Source organism: Equus quagga, chromosome 5, assembly GCF_021613505.1.
Source record: "Equus quagga isolate Etosha38 chromosome 5, UCLA_HA_Equagga_1.0, whole genome shotgun sequence".
Lineage (NCBI taxonomy): Eukaryota > Metazoa > Chordata > Mammalia > Perissodactyla > Equidae > Equus > Equus quagga.
In genome coordinates, this window is record NC_060271.1 from 112,904,414 (window position 1) to 112,923,735 (window position 19,322).

General features: G+C 34.6%; 1 protein-coding gene across 1 annotated transcript in view; it reads left to right on the forward strand.

Annotated features, from left to right (window-relative positions):
• The window catches only part of MEMO1 (mediator of cell motility 1), a 119,533-nt gene that overhangs the window by 43,259 nt on the left and 56,952 nt on the right, over positions 1–19,322 (forward strand). The window contains exon 3 of the mRNA XM_046662157.1: positions 16,564–16,645. Coding sequence (XP_046518113.1) covers positions 16,564–16,645 — 82 coding nt within the window. The remainder of the gene's footprint in view (positions 1–16,563; positions 16,646–19,322) is intronic.

The following is a 19,322-nucleotide window of genomic DNA, read 5'->3' on the forward strand; positions in this document are numbered from 1 at the left end:
TGTTAGATTTATCCCTACTTCATTTTTTTGCTGCAAATGTAAATAGTGTAAATTGTGTTTTAATTTCAAATACCACTTGTTCATTGCTGGTATGTAGAAAAGAGATTGACTTTCATGTTTTAGTCTTGTGTCCTGCAACCTTCTATAATTGCTTATTAGTTTCTGGAGTTTATTTGTCAATTCTTTTGGATTTTCTACATAGATGGTCATGTCATTAGAAGGACATTTTTTATTCTTCCTTTTCAATCTGCATACATTTTATTTCCTTTTCTTGTCTTACTGTGTTAGCTAGCATTTCCAGTACCACACTGAAAGGCAGTGATGAGAGAGGGGGCATCCTTGTTCCTGATGTTAAGTGTTTTTAAATCTACACATTCTCTCTCTATTTCACTTATTCCCTTTTTTTTCTTTTCTTTGTTGAAGTTTTGTTATTATTTTTGTTGAAGCAACTGGGTGTTTTGACTTTTAGTAATTTCCCATATCGTGGGTTTTGGTAATTGTATCTCTTTGGTGGTGTTCAACATGTTTTTCTGTCCTGTATATTTTATAAAAATTGACAGTTAGATCTAGAGTAGCACTGTTCAATATAAATACAGATCTTCCTTGACTTACAATGGGGTTACATCTTGATAAATTGAGTATAAGTTCAAAATGCATTTAATAAACCTAACCTACCGAACAAAATAGCCTAGCCTAACCTACCTGAAATGTAGTCAGAACACTTACGTTAGCCTGCAGTTGGGCAACATCACCTAACACAAAGCCCGTTTTGTAATTGTTGAATATCTCATGTAATTTATTGAATACTGTACTAAAAGTGAAAAACAGAATGGCTGTAAGCATATCAGTTATTTACCCTTGTGATCATGTGGCTGACTGGGAGCTGCAGCTCTCTGCTGCTGTCCTGCATCACGAGAGTATTGTACTGGATACCCGTGGCCCAGGAAAGGATTTAAATTCAAAATATGGTTTCTACTGCATGTAATTTGCTTTCATACCATTGAAAAGTTGAAAAATCGTAAGTTGAGGACTGTCTATATAATGAAAGCCCTAAATTGGAGCCACATATTGGTTATTTGAATTTTTTCTGGTATCCACTTTAAAAAAGTAAAGAGAAACAAGTGAAATTGGTTTTAAAATATTTTATTTAATCCATTATATGCAAAATATTATCATTTCAATATGTAACCTATATAATTATTGAGATATTTTATGTGATTTTTTGTTGCTAAGTCTTAGAAATCTGGTGTGTATTTTACACTTATATCACATCTCATTTAGGATTACCACATTGCTAGTGCCCAGTAGCCACATGTGGCTAGTGACTCCTGTGTTGAACAAAACAGATTTAGAGACTTGATCAGATTTAGGCTTTTTGTTTTTGTTTTTTTTTGTCAGGAAGTAGGGAATGCCTGTTCGTCTCTTTTTTGGTTTTGTTGGTAGTCATTTGTGATCATTGTTTAGATGTATTTATTAGGGCTTGCAAAGTTGTGATATTTTTATCATTCTATCTTCATTTATTATCTGTAATACTTCTCTAAAGGGATACTTCTCATCCTCAATTGTTTGGTTACTTGAAGGAACAGTTCATATAGAAAAAGTAGGATAGGTAATGCTTGATTCCTTTATTTACCAATTATTAAAATAATGAGTTAGTTCCCTAGCATTATCCAAAGGTAACCAGCAAAATTTTTTTTCAAGTGTTATTGTGAGCTGATAGGTTTAAAAGATACTCAGATGGTCCCATTTTTAGCTAGTAGGAGCTTTTTAAGCAGGCTCTTGAGTCCTTTTGACATGGCTCTAAATAGTCTTTGATAGTCTTCTTCCTTTCTGGTGTATTAGTCTGTGTTCTCCAGAGAAACACAACCAATAGGATATATGCATATGTATAGAAAGAGTTTTATTATAATGAATTTGCTCATGCAATCTGGGAGGCTGACAAATCCCAAGAACTTCATTTGGCAGTCTGAAGGCCCAGGAGAGTTGATGGTATAGTTCCAGTTCAGAATCTGGTAAGCTCGAGACCCAGGAAGAGCCAGTGTTTCAGTCTGAGCCTAAAGGGAGGAAAAAACCAGTGTCCCAGCTTGAAGGCTGTCAGGCAGGAGGAATTCCCTCTCACCTCTTGGAGGGTCAACCTTTTTGTTCTGTTCTGGCGTTCAACTGATTGGATGTGGCTCACCACCATATTAGAGAGGGCAGTCTTCTGTACTTAGTCTGCAAATTCAAATGTTAATCTCATCCAGAAACACCCTCATGGACACATTCAGAATAACGTTTGACCAAATATCTGGGTACCTCATGCCTCAGTCAAGGTGACATATAAAATTAACCATTGCATGTGGGTAAGATGTTTCTGGTTCATTTTACTTTTCCTGCCCCAGATGTGGAATCCACCATTTTTCCAAGGAGACTGGATCTTTACTGTCTTAAACAAAATCAAAGTATCAAAGTCTTCTAAAATAATGTTGGGAATTAATAAATGCCCTCTGATGTTTCTTTTAGTGATGAAGATACATTGAGACTCATAGTTTTAAAAGCTTTACTTTTTAAAAGACTTTGTTTCAGGATTTTTGTCACTAAAGGGTAATTTCTTAAGAGTCGTTAAATTATCTTATGTCACACTTAATTTTCTTATTTCTTTTCTCACTTCTGGAAATGAGGTTCTTGGTGTCTGCTCTGTCACTCCTACGTTGATCTTTCCTAATTTCTGATATGACACTTGGGAAAGCATAGAATGAAAGCTGATGGGACAGAGTTATACCTAGTAAAATGAATACAAATTAATAATTAACTTATTTAGCATTAACCTAAACAATTCTACCTTTTAGTATATTATAGCAACCTAGAATTACAGACATAATTAAGTTTATCCTCTTCATTTTACAGAAAAGGGAATTGAGGCCCAGATCCGTGGGAAAGCTAAGACTATAACCTGGATCACTTGCCTCTTAGAACAGGCAGTGTGCTGTGTAGTAGGACAGTCCCACAGTTCACAGACGGACTGACATGGCTCAACATCTTGGCATTACAATTTATTAGCTGTGTGAACTTTAGGAAACTTTATTTTTTATTTGTAAGCTAGAGATAATAATAACTATGTCATGATTACTGTGACAATAATAACCAAGAATAACTCTTTAAGGAACCCAGTACTCTGCCTGTCACATTGTACGTACTCTGTAAATTCTGTGGTTTCTTTTCCTCTCAGTTTGCAATTCTTTCTGCCATAGTATTGCCTCTTTTTTGAATTGCACATCAAGTATATATATAAAGTAGCTGAAAACAGTATGCTTTTGTTGCATTTGTTATCTTGTTCATAGTATTTGCTTAACAAATTTTTAATAGAATAAAAAAATTTGGTCTGGTTCTTTTATGAATTTTTCTGGATGATAGTTACTGAAGTTCAAATTGGAAGATTTTACTTTTCATTCTGAGGTACTTTATCCAAAATAACTTTCGTTGTTATATCCCCATTTATCATAATTGTTGAATGTTAATCACAAATGTTTTAGATTATATTTTATGTTTCATCAGGGTATGATGTAATCGTGTTCATGCTTGTATTCTGTTGTAGCAAACAGGAGAAAAGCCATAATTAATAGATGTTTAAAAGTTGCTCTGATGTCCTTAGATGAAAGCTATGTTATTAATACCAATGCTAGTATTTTTAATTATCACTTTCCTTTTTAATGTGAAATATTGACATGAGTTCTGTAGAGCTAGCTACAGGATTGTTAACTTGTAATACATGTTTAATGGTGACTTGTAATACACGTTTAATGTGAATGTGTAGAGAAAATCTTAAAAACTGTTTATCTTCCCAAAAAATGTACTCTCAGATTCAGATTGTTTGCTGTCTATTTGGATACAATTCTAAAAGCATACGTGAATGTTGACTTTGCCAAGACATTAACGGATGGCTTTCTTTGTTGGGAGGTATAAAAATATGATTGCTAATGACTAAGGTTATATTTCATAAAGTGGTGAATTGATGTATTTGATATGTTAGGTGTTGGAGACTTCAAATTGGGAGACCTAGAGATGATGAAAAAGGAGGCAACGATAGTTGCTTTCAGTTCTTCTTGTCATGTTTTTCATTTGCTGTCTCCATGTTTTTGTCATTTTGTCTGTAACTACTTATAAACTCAGTTTTTACCTGTAGCCACTGAAAATGAATTGCTCTACAGTTGCTGGTTTCTTTATAATCACCAAATACATTGATTGGCATTTTCTCTATTCTCATCGTGCTCATTCATTACAGAGCATTGGGTTCCATTAATCTCGAAGATCTCATCTCTTTGCATTCTTTGTACTCTATTTTCCCGTTATCTCTTGTGCTGCATCTCTTTTCCTTCCTTCACTGGCACAACTTCTTACTTGTGTGCCCAAGTGTCTGTATCCTAAGACAGATTTTTAACATTTGTGCTGTCATCATCAATCCATATATACTCAGATGGTTCTTATTCATTCTCTTGTCTTTCACAACCTTAATTAAATGACTCTGAAATTAAATCTATGTTTCTGTCCTTGATCCCTTTTTCTGCCCTTAAGGCTTTTATTCTTTACCAACTGCACATCTTTACCTGGTTGCCTTATTGTCTCCTAAAACTTCCAGTGTGTCCAAGTCAAAGTCTTCTCTTAGAACAAACTTCATAGTTTTCCTTTAATTCTGTCATTGGTGCTGGTACTATCATTCATCTAGACCCCAAGTTTAGTCATCGCTGACTCTTTCCCTCACCCCCCTCCAATTTGTTTAGGCACAAAGTTCTGTTAATTCTGATTTTGCTTAACATAATGTAGGGAATGCTGGCTTATAGAATTAAAGTTGGTTGAGTGTTTATCTGTCTGTCTGTCTATATGTATCGAATTGGTGTAAGTGTAGATGGGTTTGGGAGGGAGTTTTTATTTCTTTAATAGAATTTTTGTGGTAGCTGTGATTTAAAACAAGGTGCCAGTGACATTGTCTAAGGCCTCTTAAAAGTGCTAGTACCTGTGCATGGCTGAGACTCTCAAAACTTTTCTTTCTTTTTTTTTTTTTAAAGATTTTATTTTTTTCCTTTTTTTTTTTCTCCCTGAAGCCCCCCCGGCACATAGTTGTATATTGTTTGTTGTGGGTCCTTCTAGTTGTGGCATGTGGGACCCCACCTCAGCATGGTTCGATGAGCAGTGCCGTGTCCGCACCCGGGATTCGAACCAACGAAACACTGGGCCGCCTGCAGCAGAGCGCACGAACCCAACCACTTGGCCACGGGGCCAGCCCCATCTTTCTTTCTTTTTTAAACATGCTTGCACTCATTTTTCTTTTTTCTTTATTTATTTATTTTAATTTTTTAAAGACTTTATTTTTCCTTTTTCTCCCCAAATCCCCCTGGTACATAGTTGCACCCAGGATCTGAACTGGCGAAACACTGGGCCGCTGAAGTGGAGTGCAGGAACTTAACCACTCGGCCACGGGGCCAACCACTCAAAACTTTTCTAATAGGATTTTCTGGGAATTAGAGAGGTCCCACTTGAGTTTAAACTCAAATATTCTTCAATCTGGGCAGCTTTTATATTAACATATTTGCTTCAGTGTTAGACGGTTCAGTGAAAACAGTCCTAAGAGATGTGGAAAGGGTTTGGCAGAGTTGATGTACAAATACATCCTCACTTCCATGTTAACTGTGTCCCCTAGTTTCCAGACTTAGTTTTCCCCCTACATTAGCAATGCCAGAACTCTTTGGAAGGCCTCTGTCTTGATGGCTGTTACACCTGACTACCCTTTTCTTTTTTGCATATCTGCTACCTAGCATGTCCATTTCCCACTCCACATCTGGCATGTTTTCTTGACTAGTTATCAAGGAAGAGCTTGCTGAGATTTTTTTGTTTGCATCTTATGGTTGCAAAATCAGAAACAATTCTTTAGATGGATGAGCTGGCACATGCAGTACCAGTGCTTGGTGAAAGAAGGAAACAGGCCTCAAACATGCCACAACAAAAGTACAAAAACAAAAATCTCATTAGATTATGGTTAATTACTTCAAAAAGCAATTTGACTTCTCTAGATTATCTGGTAAATGATTGCTGAAGTAGAATGGAGAATAACTCAAGCCCTTACTAGATAAATAAAAAAACTATTGAAACTATTAAATTTTGTTCATTGGAGAAGAATAATAAAGAAAGATATTAATAAGGTGTTTAATGCATTCTTTTCTAGAATGTTTCTATATTCTCTGATTCTATCTACCAGAAATTTGGTGATGGAGATCACACTTAGGGAAGTGAAGTAAAAGGGGGAAACTCACTTCCTGCTAATAGGGAAGTCTTATCAGATTAGTCCATATATATCCTAACACCTAATGTATATTTTATTGGTCAAATAGCAATTCTCAGCAGTTTGGTTTTATTTATTTTAACCTAGATTATTAATGTAGTTATTGTGTCAGGTGTAACAATGATTTGTTGTTGAGTTTAGAGTTTATAGCTTTTTTCCATGTCAATAAACATATGTCTGCCACATCATTGTTTATGACCTTATGGTCTTTTATTATGACTGCACTGTCTTCTTTTATACTTTATTTTTGGATATGTAGTACATTTACATAGTGCAAAATACAAAAGATACAAAAGGGTATACAGTGAAAAGTAAAGTTTTCCTCTACTCTTAGTTTCCTTGTCAGGATGCAGTCACTGTTATCCATTTCTTTTGTGTTCGTCCAGAGATATTCTACGTAAATAAAAACCAGTGCATAATCATGTATGATATATATGCACATATTAAAATGCCAACGCAGTGTACCTTCTGTACCATTCTTTCTTTTTTCTTCAGTTAAGAAATCTTCCATAGAGGTTCATAAAATTTTGCCTCATTGTTTTCCTATTGCTCAGTATTCTACTTTATGGATCTACCATAATTTATTTAACCGATTTCTTTTTTGGTGGACAATTAGATTGTTTCAGATCTTTTGTTCTATCAGTTCACAAATATGCAGTCATATTACACATTTCATTTGGTGTAGTCCACTAGGCCTGATCCACTTTTTTGATCAAACTCTGTTAAGTGCAAACTTTTAGAGAGGAAAATTTCTATTACACAGAAAAGTGTGAGAATGTGGTAATGTCTACAGATGTGTTTTGTGGTGGAAATGTATGAAAAATGAAAATTCTAACTTTTATCTTAAGAAACTTATTTTTTTAGCAGTTGCCTGAGAAGTGTTACCTTGTGTGGGAAGTGTTATCCTAGTCCTGGCTCTTTCCAATAAGACAGACTTGTTTTATTTTTCCACAGATTGTTTTTGGATTTGGTACCAAATTATCTGGATTCACTAGTATCAACTGGCTGCTTGTACTCCAAAGGAAAAAAAACAAAACAAGGAAAAAACATGCTAGCTGCAATTGGAAGAAAATAGAGATTCCTGGTTAGATAAGCATTAAGGAAGTTTTGTAGACCCAACTTTAAGCATTTGTATCACTTTAAGTTGTTGCCTTTTGTACGCTAGGTTCATATGTTCCTCATTAGAATACTTGACCCTGTGTTAGAGGATAAAACATGGTGTATCTCCTTGAAGCTTCCATTTAAATTGTAAATAGGAGCATGAGAGTTCTGAAATTTCTATGGATATTGTCGCTTAGTCTACTACGTTTTCATGAGTTTTTGGATTAAAACAATATTTAAAAGAGAATTTGAGTTTGTGTATCAGTTTCTGTGAATCTGAGTTCATTTTCCTTTGTCATCACGATTGAATGGAAAAACTAGGAAGGCATTGATTGAACTGAAGACTAGAAACAGTACTAAAAATAAACTCAGGTAAATTTTAAGAAAGCGTGGAGGTCACTTAAGACTTCAAAGTAGTTTGGAGGTAAAAATTCATGCATTTGTAGATTGCCAATTTAGAGCTTATATGATCTATTTATTGTAATGAAGAATCTCAGTCATCAGTGTTCCAAGAGTCTGACAGCTGCATTCATTCACATAGCATGTGGAAATAAACTCCTTTACAGCAGTAGGCCTCATATTTTAGTATGTGTCAGAGTCACCTGGAGAGCTTGTTAAAAACTCCTGGTTGCCATCCCCAGAGATTGTGACGAGAGAGCTCTGGGGTAAAACCCTAGAGTTTTTTTTTTTTAGCCTTTAGGATCTGGCTTAGAGATTTTTTTCTTAAATCAACACATCAGATGATTCTGGTCTATAGACCACTTTTTGACTATAATAGAACGAGTTATGGTTTCTAAAAGGATGAAAAAAGTCACACTCCATTAGTTCAAAAGATTTAATGGCAGGAGCAAAAATCTTCAGGATTGTGAGTAATTTAAAACTGCATATAATGCAGCATAGTAGAGTTGGTTTCAAATTTGACTTGTCTTCTGTGAAGGCTGATACATACTAATTGTTTGCTAAACATTAGTAATGGATAACTTGTGGCTGGCAAGAAGACTCAATGATGATGTTGCTTTTCATAGTAAAAGTAGAAAATAAATATCTTAGAAGTCAAAATACATTTTTCTTAGAAATTAAAATTGCTTTGATAAGAGAAATAGAATATTTAGTTTCTTTTGAAATGTCAAATATAATTGAGGTAGGGCATTAGATTTTAATTTTTATCAAACGGGACATGGGTTAAATGACTTAATTTTTTAAAATATTTTGAGGAGAGTGGTGAGGTTATGGTGAAACAGGCGTTGTTATGCATAGTACATAATTATGAATAGATGCAATTTTGGATAACATTTTGAGTTTATGTATTGAAATCTTAAAAAGGCCCATACTAATTTACATAGTAATTCAATTTCTGAGAATCTGAAAAGAAAATAATGTCAAATATGGAGTTGAGATACATATTACAGAATTGTTTATAATAGAACAAAAAATTAGAAACGACCTAATCATCTTATATTAAGTTTAAGGGAGTAGTCCATTCACACAAAGAAATATTTAGCCGTAAAATGTCTTTAAAGATTTCATAATATATGGCAATGCTTATGCTATCATGCTATGTAAATAAAAGCAAGTTACAGAATTGTATATCATTTTAAAGGCTAGAAGGAAATTTGCAAAATATGAATTTTGGTGATTTTTATAATTGTGGGATTATTGCTTTTTTCCTCTTCTTAATATGTATTCTCCAAATTTTCTATACTGAACATTTTTTTTATAGTGAAGAAATAGCAAATAAAACCAATATCTTGATCTTAAAAAGGAGTTTAGATAAGATACTATAACCAGGCACTATCGAGGAATTTAGTGACATCATTTGATAGGGATAGGGAATTTGTGTATAAAAAGAGAATAGGAGTAGGAATAGAGAATCCAAATTAGTAGACTGTTAAAGAGATCAATGTATTAAGTAAGCCATATTTTCAGATTACAGTTTTGTAAATGACCTGGAGGGAGAAGTACACTCTGATCCTCCAAATTTGCAGTTCTTTTAGCTGTGAAATGCCAATGGAATTGATACTAATCCTGGAAATTTTGAGAAACTGTATATGAGTGGGCAGAAAAGTGATGTGATTTCTAGTTGGCTAAATATAAGTGTTGGTTGGTACACAGTAGAGATTGTTCATTTGAGTGGTTAGTTGTCCCTATGCAATTGTATTATGAATACAGAGTTTAGCTAAAAGTGTAAATAAATTCATGTAATATTTAAATAAATTAGTGGGCAATAAAGCATCCAAGATATTTGGATTTGGCCTAACCTTTGAGATTTATATCAAGGAGAACTATCAATGTTCTTCACAGTAAGGTTTTTTTTTTCTTTTTGGTTTGATACAGTACTGCTCTGGATGGATTTTGGGTCAGATTCAGAGTGATAATTCTTGTGTTCTTGTTTTCCCAGGGGCATATTATTTTCTGAGTGGGGAGCCCTATCTTAGATACATGAAAACAAACAGTATCCCTTGAGATATATCTAAAAATAAGATACTAAGTTTTGTAAATAGCATGGCAATAAAATCAAAGTATGTGGTCACAGTAGGGTGTCAATAATGAGAGAAAGGATTTGGGAACTGCTGAAATGTTACTTATTTTTAAAATTAAATGAAATTATTATAGTAGTTGGTAAGACTTCTCAGAAACACTTTTCATTGTAATGAGAAGTAGTGGTTCCCAAATGCTGGTCTGAGATGAACTTTTAGCTGTTCTGCATTGAAGTAAGTATCAGGACATTGTAGTGAGTGTGGTTTTCATAGCCCCACTGTGGTTCATTGATTTTAAGATGTACATTTTCCCACATTTTAACATTTCTGATGTTAGGATGTGTTTTAGAATCAGTGGTATCTTAAAATCATTGTCAGTTATGAAATAAGTTGTCCCCGCCTGCACATATGTGAATTCAATAATTAATCCTGCTGGTATGATTAGACAATTGCAACCCATTGATGTTTATGTTAACATACCATTTAAGGACCATTTATGGAAGTGATTACCATTCCTGGATTGTGTTCTGAAACGTTCTTTTAGTTACATCTTCTGGTGATACCTTTGGTAAGATCAAGAAATGTATGGCACCAAGACTTGGACAATGTTTGCTTGGACAAAAGTCCCAGAGGCAATAGAGGAACACTTTTAAAATAAATATTGCATCACTATCTCTTTAAATGGTACAGATGATGATATTATGGAAAAACAAGGATTACTGATGACTCTGAGTTAAAAAGCAATTTAGATATCAGATTGTGAATGTGAAGAAAATTTCAAGAATACCTTGAATTTATTTTGCTTTTTAAAAATATACGTTAACACGATAGTGTTATATGAAAATTCATGTTTAAAGAACTTTTCCAATAAATATAAAATAAAAAGTTCTAAGTGATAAGAATGCGTATGTCCTAGTTTAATTGGGAAGGTTTTTTTTTTTCTTTCTTCGTGGTACATAAAATAATAGTGCACTTAATAATGTTGGTTTCTTGGAGTCAGTGAAATCTGGTTAATTTATTTATTTTAAAGGACTGAGATTATCTTAAAATTGTGTTCTTCTTACTTTTTGGTGTTATGATGTTTATTTTATGAAATCATGGTGATCAATGATAAGCTGTTGATATGATTTAAATGTCCTTTCTTGGTAAAATAAAAAATTGGTAACCCTATGTTGGTCCCCCCAATTTTTTTTGAACTTTTATTGGCTTATGAAATTCAGAGATCCAGGAACCACTGTTATAAAAACCCTGACATATTAATATTATGATATGTAGATTTTCACCACAGGTCAGAGTTTATTTCGTAGTTTGGTTTGAACAGGTTTCACTGAATGGTTAATAACAAAATACTAGGTCTGGCAGCCTACTTTTGTTTGGCTTTGTATTTTTTGCTTCAGCTTTTTCTGTTGTTACTTTGACTTAACCAGTTCTGTGGAATTGAGTTTACTGTGCTAATGGGCAGATACCGCTTGAAAAAGAATGATAAAAAAGTTGTGGCAATTGGTTATTCTTTACCTTATATATGTGGGATAGTTTGAGCAACACTGGAAGGCTCCTCCCCTAACCAGAAATGTCTCTCCTACCAGCTTGTCCTGGTGTCTGAAATTTTTGTCTTTCAGGCATTCTTTGGATTTAAGACATTGACAGTTATAAGCTTCATGAAGGCAGGTATCATATGTCATGTTTTGTTTTTTGCTATAGCTCCAGCATCCATCCGACTTCCTGGCACATAAATAGCTGTTCCATAAATATTTATTCAATTAACAAGTGAAAGCAAATGTTACTTGTAACATTAAAACATTATTGGTGATAGTTAACCTTAATGATGTAATAATTGATTAAACAGTTAGTAGAAAATAAAGCTGTTAGGTAATTGAAAAACAGTTCAGATAAATTCTAGGAAAGGTGAGTGATAGATCTCGAGTGGTTCTCAGGCTTTTTGAAGTATATATCCTTCTTCCCTGACTTTTAGGAATCTTCTTCATGTCAGAAAATACAGTTATTCCTACAAGACAGTAGTTGTTCTTTATTATCTGTTGCTTGAGAAAATGTATGATTAAAAAAATGTAAAAAATTTTATTAACACTTTTAAATGTATATGTCTTTCTTAATCTGTGATTGATAGGTCTTACGTTTATCTAGACATTTATTTTTATTATTTTTTTTATTTTTATTTTTCTTCCCAAAGCCCCCCCAGTACATAGTTGTATATTCTAGTTGTGAGTGCCTCTGGTTGTGCTATGTGGATGCCGCCTCAGCATGGCCTGATGAGCGGTGCCCCGTCTGCGCCCAGGATCCGAACTGGCGAAACCCTGGGCTGCCGAAGCGGAGTGCCCGAACTTAGCCACTTGGCCATGGGGCCAGCCCCTAGACATTTATTTTATTTCTAGATAAAACTTGGTATGCATATAGATTTGTGGAGTCCTTGGGGTCCAAGGCCCTGTTTTGGTTGGCAACCATTGATCTAGACTTGCTACTGGAGTGTGGTCTATTGGCCAGCAAACATTGCTATCACCTGGGGAGCATGTTAGAAGTGCAGACTCTCAGGCCCTACTCCAGAACTGTAGAATCAGAATTAGCATTTTAACAAAATCCTCAATTGCACATTGTTTGACAAGAATGTATAGAACACATGACTTTTGTTCAGAAGAAGGAGGCCACTGAATTTTTTTTTTTTTTTTTTTTTTTTTGCAAAGAGGAATAGGAGGAGCAGGACAAACAGAGATAGAAAAGTATAGAAAACCAATTTGGCTTACTTAATTTCCATACTTTAGAATGGTGCTGTTAATTAGTTGCATAGGAATTCCTGAAAAAAACCGGTGTGTGTGTGTTTAATATCTCTATGGTTTTGTTCCATGTGAATAAACTTACTTAGGAAATATTGTTTGATTCAAGTGGAATTCAAACAGAAGTGTTAACTGAATTCACTGTAACACATTACTTATTGTCTGTTGTTAAAGGAAATACTTTAGCATTTGTCCTTTGGGAACCTAGTTTTACTCTTTTATCCAAAGAAATAAATGCCCATTTATCCCTCTTGAGGCAAGGTCATACAACCATGAAGTAGTTTTGCTGGGATTTAACAGTGCTTTTGATTTTTCCATTCATCAGTGTGCCTTCAAATCCAATGGTGTTTGGAAAACAAGCACATATTTACATCATCTTTATACATTAAAGATACCATATTGCCAAGTATCAGCCTCTGTGGAAGAACTCAAATTCATTCTTTTGCTTGATACTTTATAGATCAATTAAGCAACATATTAATAAACATGTATTCTCAATTATCTTTGAAAAAACTTGGAGTTTGGCTTTTTACCTTAGGATCCTTCTGAAGAAATTGGGCTTTTTACAGGAGGACTGATACTAAAGCCTGGTTTAGTGCTTAAAATCAGTGAAGTTGGTGGCAGTAGGGTGGCTGAATTAGGAGATGTTATTTTCTTTGCTCTTATCTGTTTTTCAATTTCTGTTTTGTACACTTCCTGTAATGTGAAAATATTTAGAGCAATACTCATTCATTTTCAGTTAATATGAAATTTATTAGGCAGCTAAAAGTTTAATTACTTTGAAAATAGAAACTATTTTGCTTGAATTAATAATGAGATTAATTTTTTTTAATAATTATCCTTAAATTTAAATTTTAAAAATAAACTACATCGTTGCTGAGTCAGACCTTTGTTGTGCTTTGGCAATTTACAGATGGAGTGTCCATTATAAACTTGACCTGTTTATGTGTATAGTCCTTAACATATGCAGAAGGATTTCCAAATCAGTAGATGCTTAATCTCAGTGGATATTTGGGAAGTACAAATTAGAAGAAACAGAGGGATACCATTTCTTACCCATCAAATTGGCAAAAATTAAAAATTCGGACTGTCAAATATTGGTAAGGATGTAAGTAAATGAGAATTTTTACCCATTGCTGATGTTGGAGGAATAGAATTTAAATAAAAACCTCCCGCCATCTCAGAAAACCTCTCTTCAAAGATAGAAGAGAAAGAAAGCAGTTTTATTTTTAAATAAGCATTAAACTAGAAGGTGATGCACATCACAGGCAATCTGCTAAGAGATTGAAAAGACCTAAAGAGAGCTCACCCTTTTATATAGCTAAGCAGATACAACCTATTACATACATGTTCTCAAGATAAATTTATAAGTGGTGCTCAGGTAAGAGGTCTTGAGAGCAACATTTGTCACACATAGTTCATCCTAAATTTACTTGGTAATTGGAGTGACCATGTGTATTAGCTAATTGGCTTTATCCAAAGGAAAAATAAACTTATGTCTTCATGACAGGAGGTAATTTTGCAACTTGGAGCTAGGTGGCCGGCCAAAGTTAGGCTCCTGCCCTCCCACAAAAACTGGCAGAAAGGAGGACTATCTTCCTTGGTGATCGCCATTCAGAGAGATGGTTATCAGGTCCTTGAGAAGACAGTCCTGGGTTGCTGGTTAAAGGCTTAATTAGCTTTTAAAAAGATTTAAATACATTTCAAAGGGGCAGAGAAATAATTTACAATTAGAAATTTTCTAAAGAAAATGCTCTCTAAGAAAAGTATGTGTAGGGTATCTCTTCCCTTATCTTTAACAAGGAGAGTTAAATCTCTTATTTTTATTTGCCCTTATACTACTGGGTAAATTGATCTAGCTGCTTTTGTGGGCAATTTAGCAATGTTCTAGCATAGTTGAAGATGTGCATACCCTATGATCCAGTACTTTCATTTCCAGATAAATTCCAGAGGAACTCTTAACATATGTTTATAAGAAACTTGTAGCATTGTATATTAGCAATGAAACAATAGAAACAACCAAAATGTCTATGAACAGAAGAATAAATAGATAAATTTGGGTCTATTCATATATTACAATACTATGCAGCATTGAAAATGAATGAATTAGAGTTACATAGATCAACATGAATAATTTTTAAAAACTATATTGAATGACTAAAACAAGTTGCAGAAGGACATGTACAGTATATTTATGTAACATTTAAAAACATACAGAACAAAATAATACATATATTATGGATACATATATTAGTAAAAGTATAGTGCAACTATAAACGCCAAAATCAGAAAGTGGTTACCTCTAAGGAGGGAAGTGTATAATGTGATCAGCAAGGGATTCAACTGTGTCTTTATTACTTTGTTTTTTAATAAAGGAAGATCTTAAGTAAATAAGGCAGAATGTTAAAATTCAGTTTATTTGGGCAGTGGGTCTATGGGTGTTTCTTATATTATTATCTAGATTCTTTTGTAATGTTTGAATATTTTATGATTAAAAGTTTAAGAAGAGAGAGCCAGAGAAAAAGGAGGCCAGAGAAATGGGGTGGTAGTTGGGGGATAATCAGTCTGCTAGTATCACATATTTTCATGCTAATGGTAATGCTCTAGTGAAAAGGGACAGGTTAGTGCAGGAGACTGGGACAGTTGTAAGAGCAGAGTCCTGGAATAAGAAAAACACTGTGGGATCTAGTGCAGAAGTAATGTTTGGCTTTTAATAGGAGCAAGGACTCTATTTGTTGAAACAGGAGGGAAAGCTGAATAAGTTGATGGGAAGAGGAAGTAATTCTCTTCTGAATTTAGGGTGACTAACATCCAGGTTTGCCTGGAACTGAGAGGATCCCTAGGATGCAGGACTTTCAGTGCTAGAACTGGGAAAGTCCTGGGCAAACCAGGATGGTTGGCCATCCTACTTCTGATTGATGAAATGAAAAGCAGGATCATCTGCTGGGAGTGAGAAGGGGATAAGGTAAAAGGGGAAACTATATGAGGTAATTCTCTATCTTAAAGATGGGAGAGCAGATTCACTAGGTTAATGTGGTATGATTTCTGAGCTTTGCTAAGGGTCTGCTGAAACTTATGGTTATAATTTCAAAGTTCATATGGTTGTATTTCTTTTCAGTCTCATTCAGCTATTCAGGTGGAGGTACTGTGTTAAGTGAAAAGTTGGTTTCAACTATGATTTGACTAGGATGGAGGAAGAGAAGAGTAATGGAGTGAGGCCATAGGCAAGGGAATGATTATAGTGATGGACTGTCAGGTCTCATGCTGGGTAAGAAGTGAAGAAGAGAAAGGATGAAGGACATGGGGAACGTGACTCCAAATCTGTTGAAGTCAACATATTTCTAGGAGTGAACTGGAAAGTTAAGAAGTAAAGAGAGCAGGATGCTTGAAATTGAGATTTTGAAGTGGTGTAGTTACTGGTTATTGATATGATCATGGGAGTAGGGGACTGGAGTGGATGGAAGGAAAGGTCATTGGGTGTGGGAGTGACACTCCATGGATATGATTTTAGTGATTAAGGCAGGTTTTGGTATTTTAAAAAAAGTACTCATTCATTTTCTTTTCATGTGCTAACAGTTTTCTGTTTCTTGTTTTATTTTGTTTAACACTGTCTCAAATTGTAGATTGTATTGTTGTTGTTCTAGAGTGAAGAAGGTTGTAAATAAGTAAATGTATAGAAACAAATTTTGTTTAATCAGTACTTGGCTTTATCAGATCACTTGCTGGAGACTTTGTAGTTGGTTAAGTTTCAAATCTAAGCTGATGATCCCACTGCCCATTAAGCTATTTTGGTCCCAGCTAGGTGCAATGAGGGCCTTGTGTCATGTATGGTTACCTATAGTACATTGCTTTGTTGACTCCAATTTCCTTTCTTCTCTTTTTATAGGACCGCAGCTGAATGCACAGCTAGAAGGTTGGCTTTCACAAGTACAGTCTACAAAAAGACCTGCTAGAGCCATTATTGCACCGTAAGTTTTAGGGATCTTTACCTGGAATCTTTCATATATTATCAATAAAGAATGAGTATGTACAGATTGAACTAAAAATTAAAAACTAATGCTATGTTGAGCTGAAGAAATTATATTCAGTAATTTTCATGATTCTTGTGGCTTTCACTTTAGCTCAAGGATAAAGGAATTGGCTACTTTATTTTCTCACATGCAGTATGTAATTTCAAAATTTATTTTTGGTAATAAAACTAACCTTTAAAGCAGAGGGTTGTTTAGGTAAACTTGGTGATTTCACTAGTGTTAATTGGTATAAATGAATAAGTTCTGTTTTAAACAGTAAAAAGGTCTATTTTAATCCAGATAATTTTTAATTTATAATGAAAGAGATGCAGTTAGTATAATATGGTGCAATAGGGAATAACAACCAAATTTTGGGGGGAGGGGTAGATTTTTTTAATGAAGAAAATCTGTGACTATTTGTCTTTGAATGTTAGAGGGCTTTTTAGAACTACAAGCTAGCAAATATACAGTTAATGATGTGTCTGTGTATGATATGAATTCAGTTAATTTTGATTTGGTTTCCAGTGTTAACCTTCAAAATACATTGTTTTATCACATGTTAACATTTTTCTGAGAAGAGTAAAGGTTGACGTTTGTGCCATTTTTCTCACAGCAGCATCTTTTATGTGATTTTTATTGAGTTAAGGTTGGTACCTTGATAAATAGTAAATAGTGAAAATAATAATAACCACTTATTAAAAAATATGGGAATTAAATGAGTAAATATAAAGATCCTACATTAGTGTTGGCACATAATAAGTATTCCATAAATGTTAAGTATTTTATGTGCCAAAAATTTTGTTAAATACTCCATTTGTGTGATATAACTTGATCTCATTTAATAGACAGGGAGGCTGACTGTACCACTTACAAGCTCTGTGACATACAAGTTATTTAATCTCTTGTGCCTTTGTCTCATTTGCAAAATTGGAATGATAACAGTACCTCCATGTAGTTTTTTTGATGATTAAATGAGCTAATCTTTATAAAATTGTAGCGTAATGACGTATCATTTTTTTAATCACTCAGCAAATACCAGACTAAATGCCAGGTATTCTTCTTTGTGCTGCTTTTTGAATAAATCAAAATTGCTACTCTCATGGTGCTTGAACATTTTAGTACTTGGGGAAGACAGACAGTAAGCAGTTAAAGCAGTTAAATAATTATATTCTCTGTCATGTGCTAATGGGTGCTAAGAAGAAAATAAAGTAAATCAGAAGATTGAGAGTGACAGTATGAGTAGGGAGTTGCTAGTTATATAGGATAGTAAGAGAAGGTCTCCTTGATAAGGTAACATTTGAGCCCAAATGATATGAGAGAGAAGTTATGCAGATACCCAGGGAAAGAGAGTTTCAGGTAGAGAAACAGCAAGCACAGAGGCTCTGGGGTGGGATCTGCTTACTGTGTTTAAGGAAAAGCAGGGAGGCTAGTGTGGCTGGAGTGGCATGTGCAAGAGAAAGAGTAGAAGATGACAGAGGCAGCAGGGCCTAGATTGTGCAGAGGCTCTGTAGGCTGCTCTAAAAGCTTTGGTTTTTATTCTAAGTGATATGGTAAGTCATGAGAAATTTTGAGCAGAAAAGTGACATGATCTGACTTAGGTTTGAAAAGGATTACTCCTGCTGCTGTATGGACGTTCTGTTTTGTGGGAACATGGAGTCCAGTTTAGTAGACTTATTTCAATAGTACAGAAAGAGGTGACATAGTGGTTTTGATTGGGGGCTAGTGATGGAGGTGATGAGAAGCAATGTATTCTGGATATATTTTGAAGGTAGGACCAATAAAATAGAGGAGTCAAGGATGACTCTTAAGTTTTGACCTGTGAAACTGGAGGGATGGAATTGCTTCTATACTGATAAGGGGCAAATGGGGTGGAGGTTGGGAGTGGATTTTGAAGTCTTTATGTAGAATCTAGGATTTGGTTTTGACCATGTTAATGTTGAGAAGCCTCTTAGGCGTCCCAGTGGAGATTTCAAATGGGCAGCTAGATTATTGAATCTAGAGTACAGAGAAGAAGAGTGAGCTATGTTGGTGTATATTTCACACTTAAAATCTAAACAGGCAGTGATTGCCTAGGAAGTGAAATAAGATAAAGAGATTCAAGGAGTAAACCCTTAGGCAAGCCGACTTTATTTAGAGGTCAGGATGAAGATGAGCATTTGCAAAGGAGATGCTGAAGAAAGACCGGTGAGGAAGGAGGAAAACCAAGAGTAAGTGGTATCTTTGGGAGGCAAAAGGAAGAAAAAATGTGTCAGGGAGGAGAAAATGATCAACTGTGTCAAATTCTGTCGATAGGTCAAATAAAAGGAGAACTGAGAATTGATAATTGGATTTTGCAATGTGGAGATTGCTGGTTACCTTGATAAGAACCATTTCTGTGGTGTGGTGGGGATGAAAGCACACTTGGAGTAGATTCAAGGAAGAATTGGAGAGGAAATAGAGACAGTGAATATAGATAGTTTTTTGAGGAATTTTACTATAAAATATCAAGGAAATAGAGCAATGGGAATATGGTGTCAGGGAAGAATTTTTATTTAAGGTGGGAGATATTAAAGTGTTTATAACATTGATGAAATGATCCAGTAGAGAAAGAAAATTGATGCAGGGATAAGACGGGAAGTTTGCATAAATGAGATCC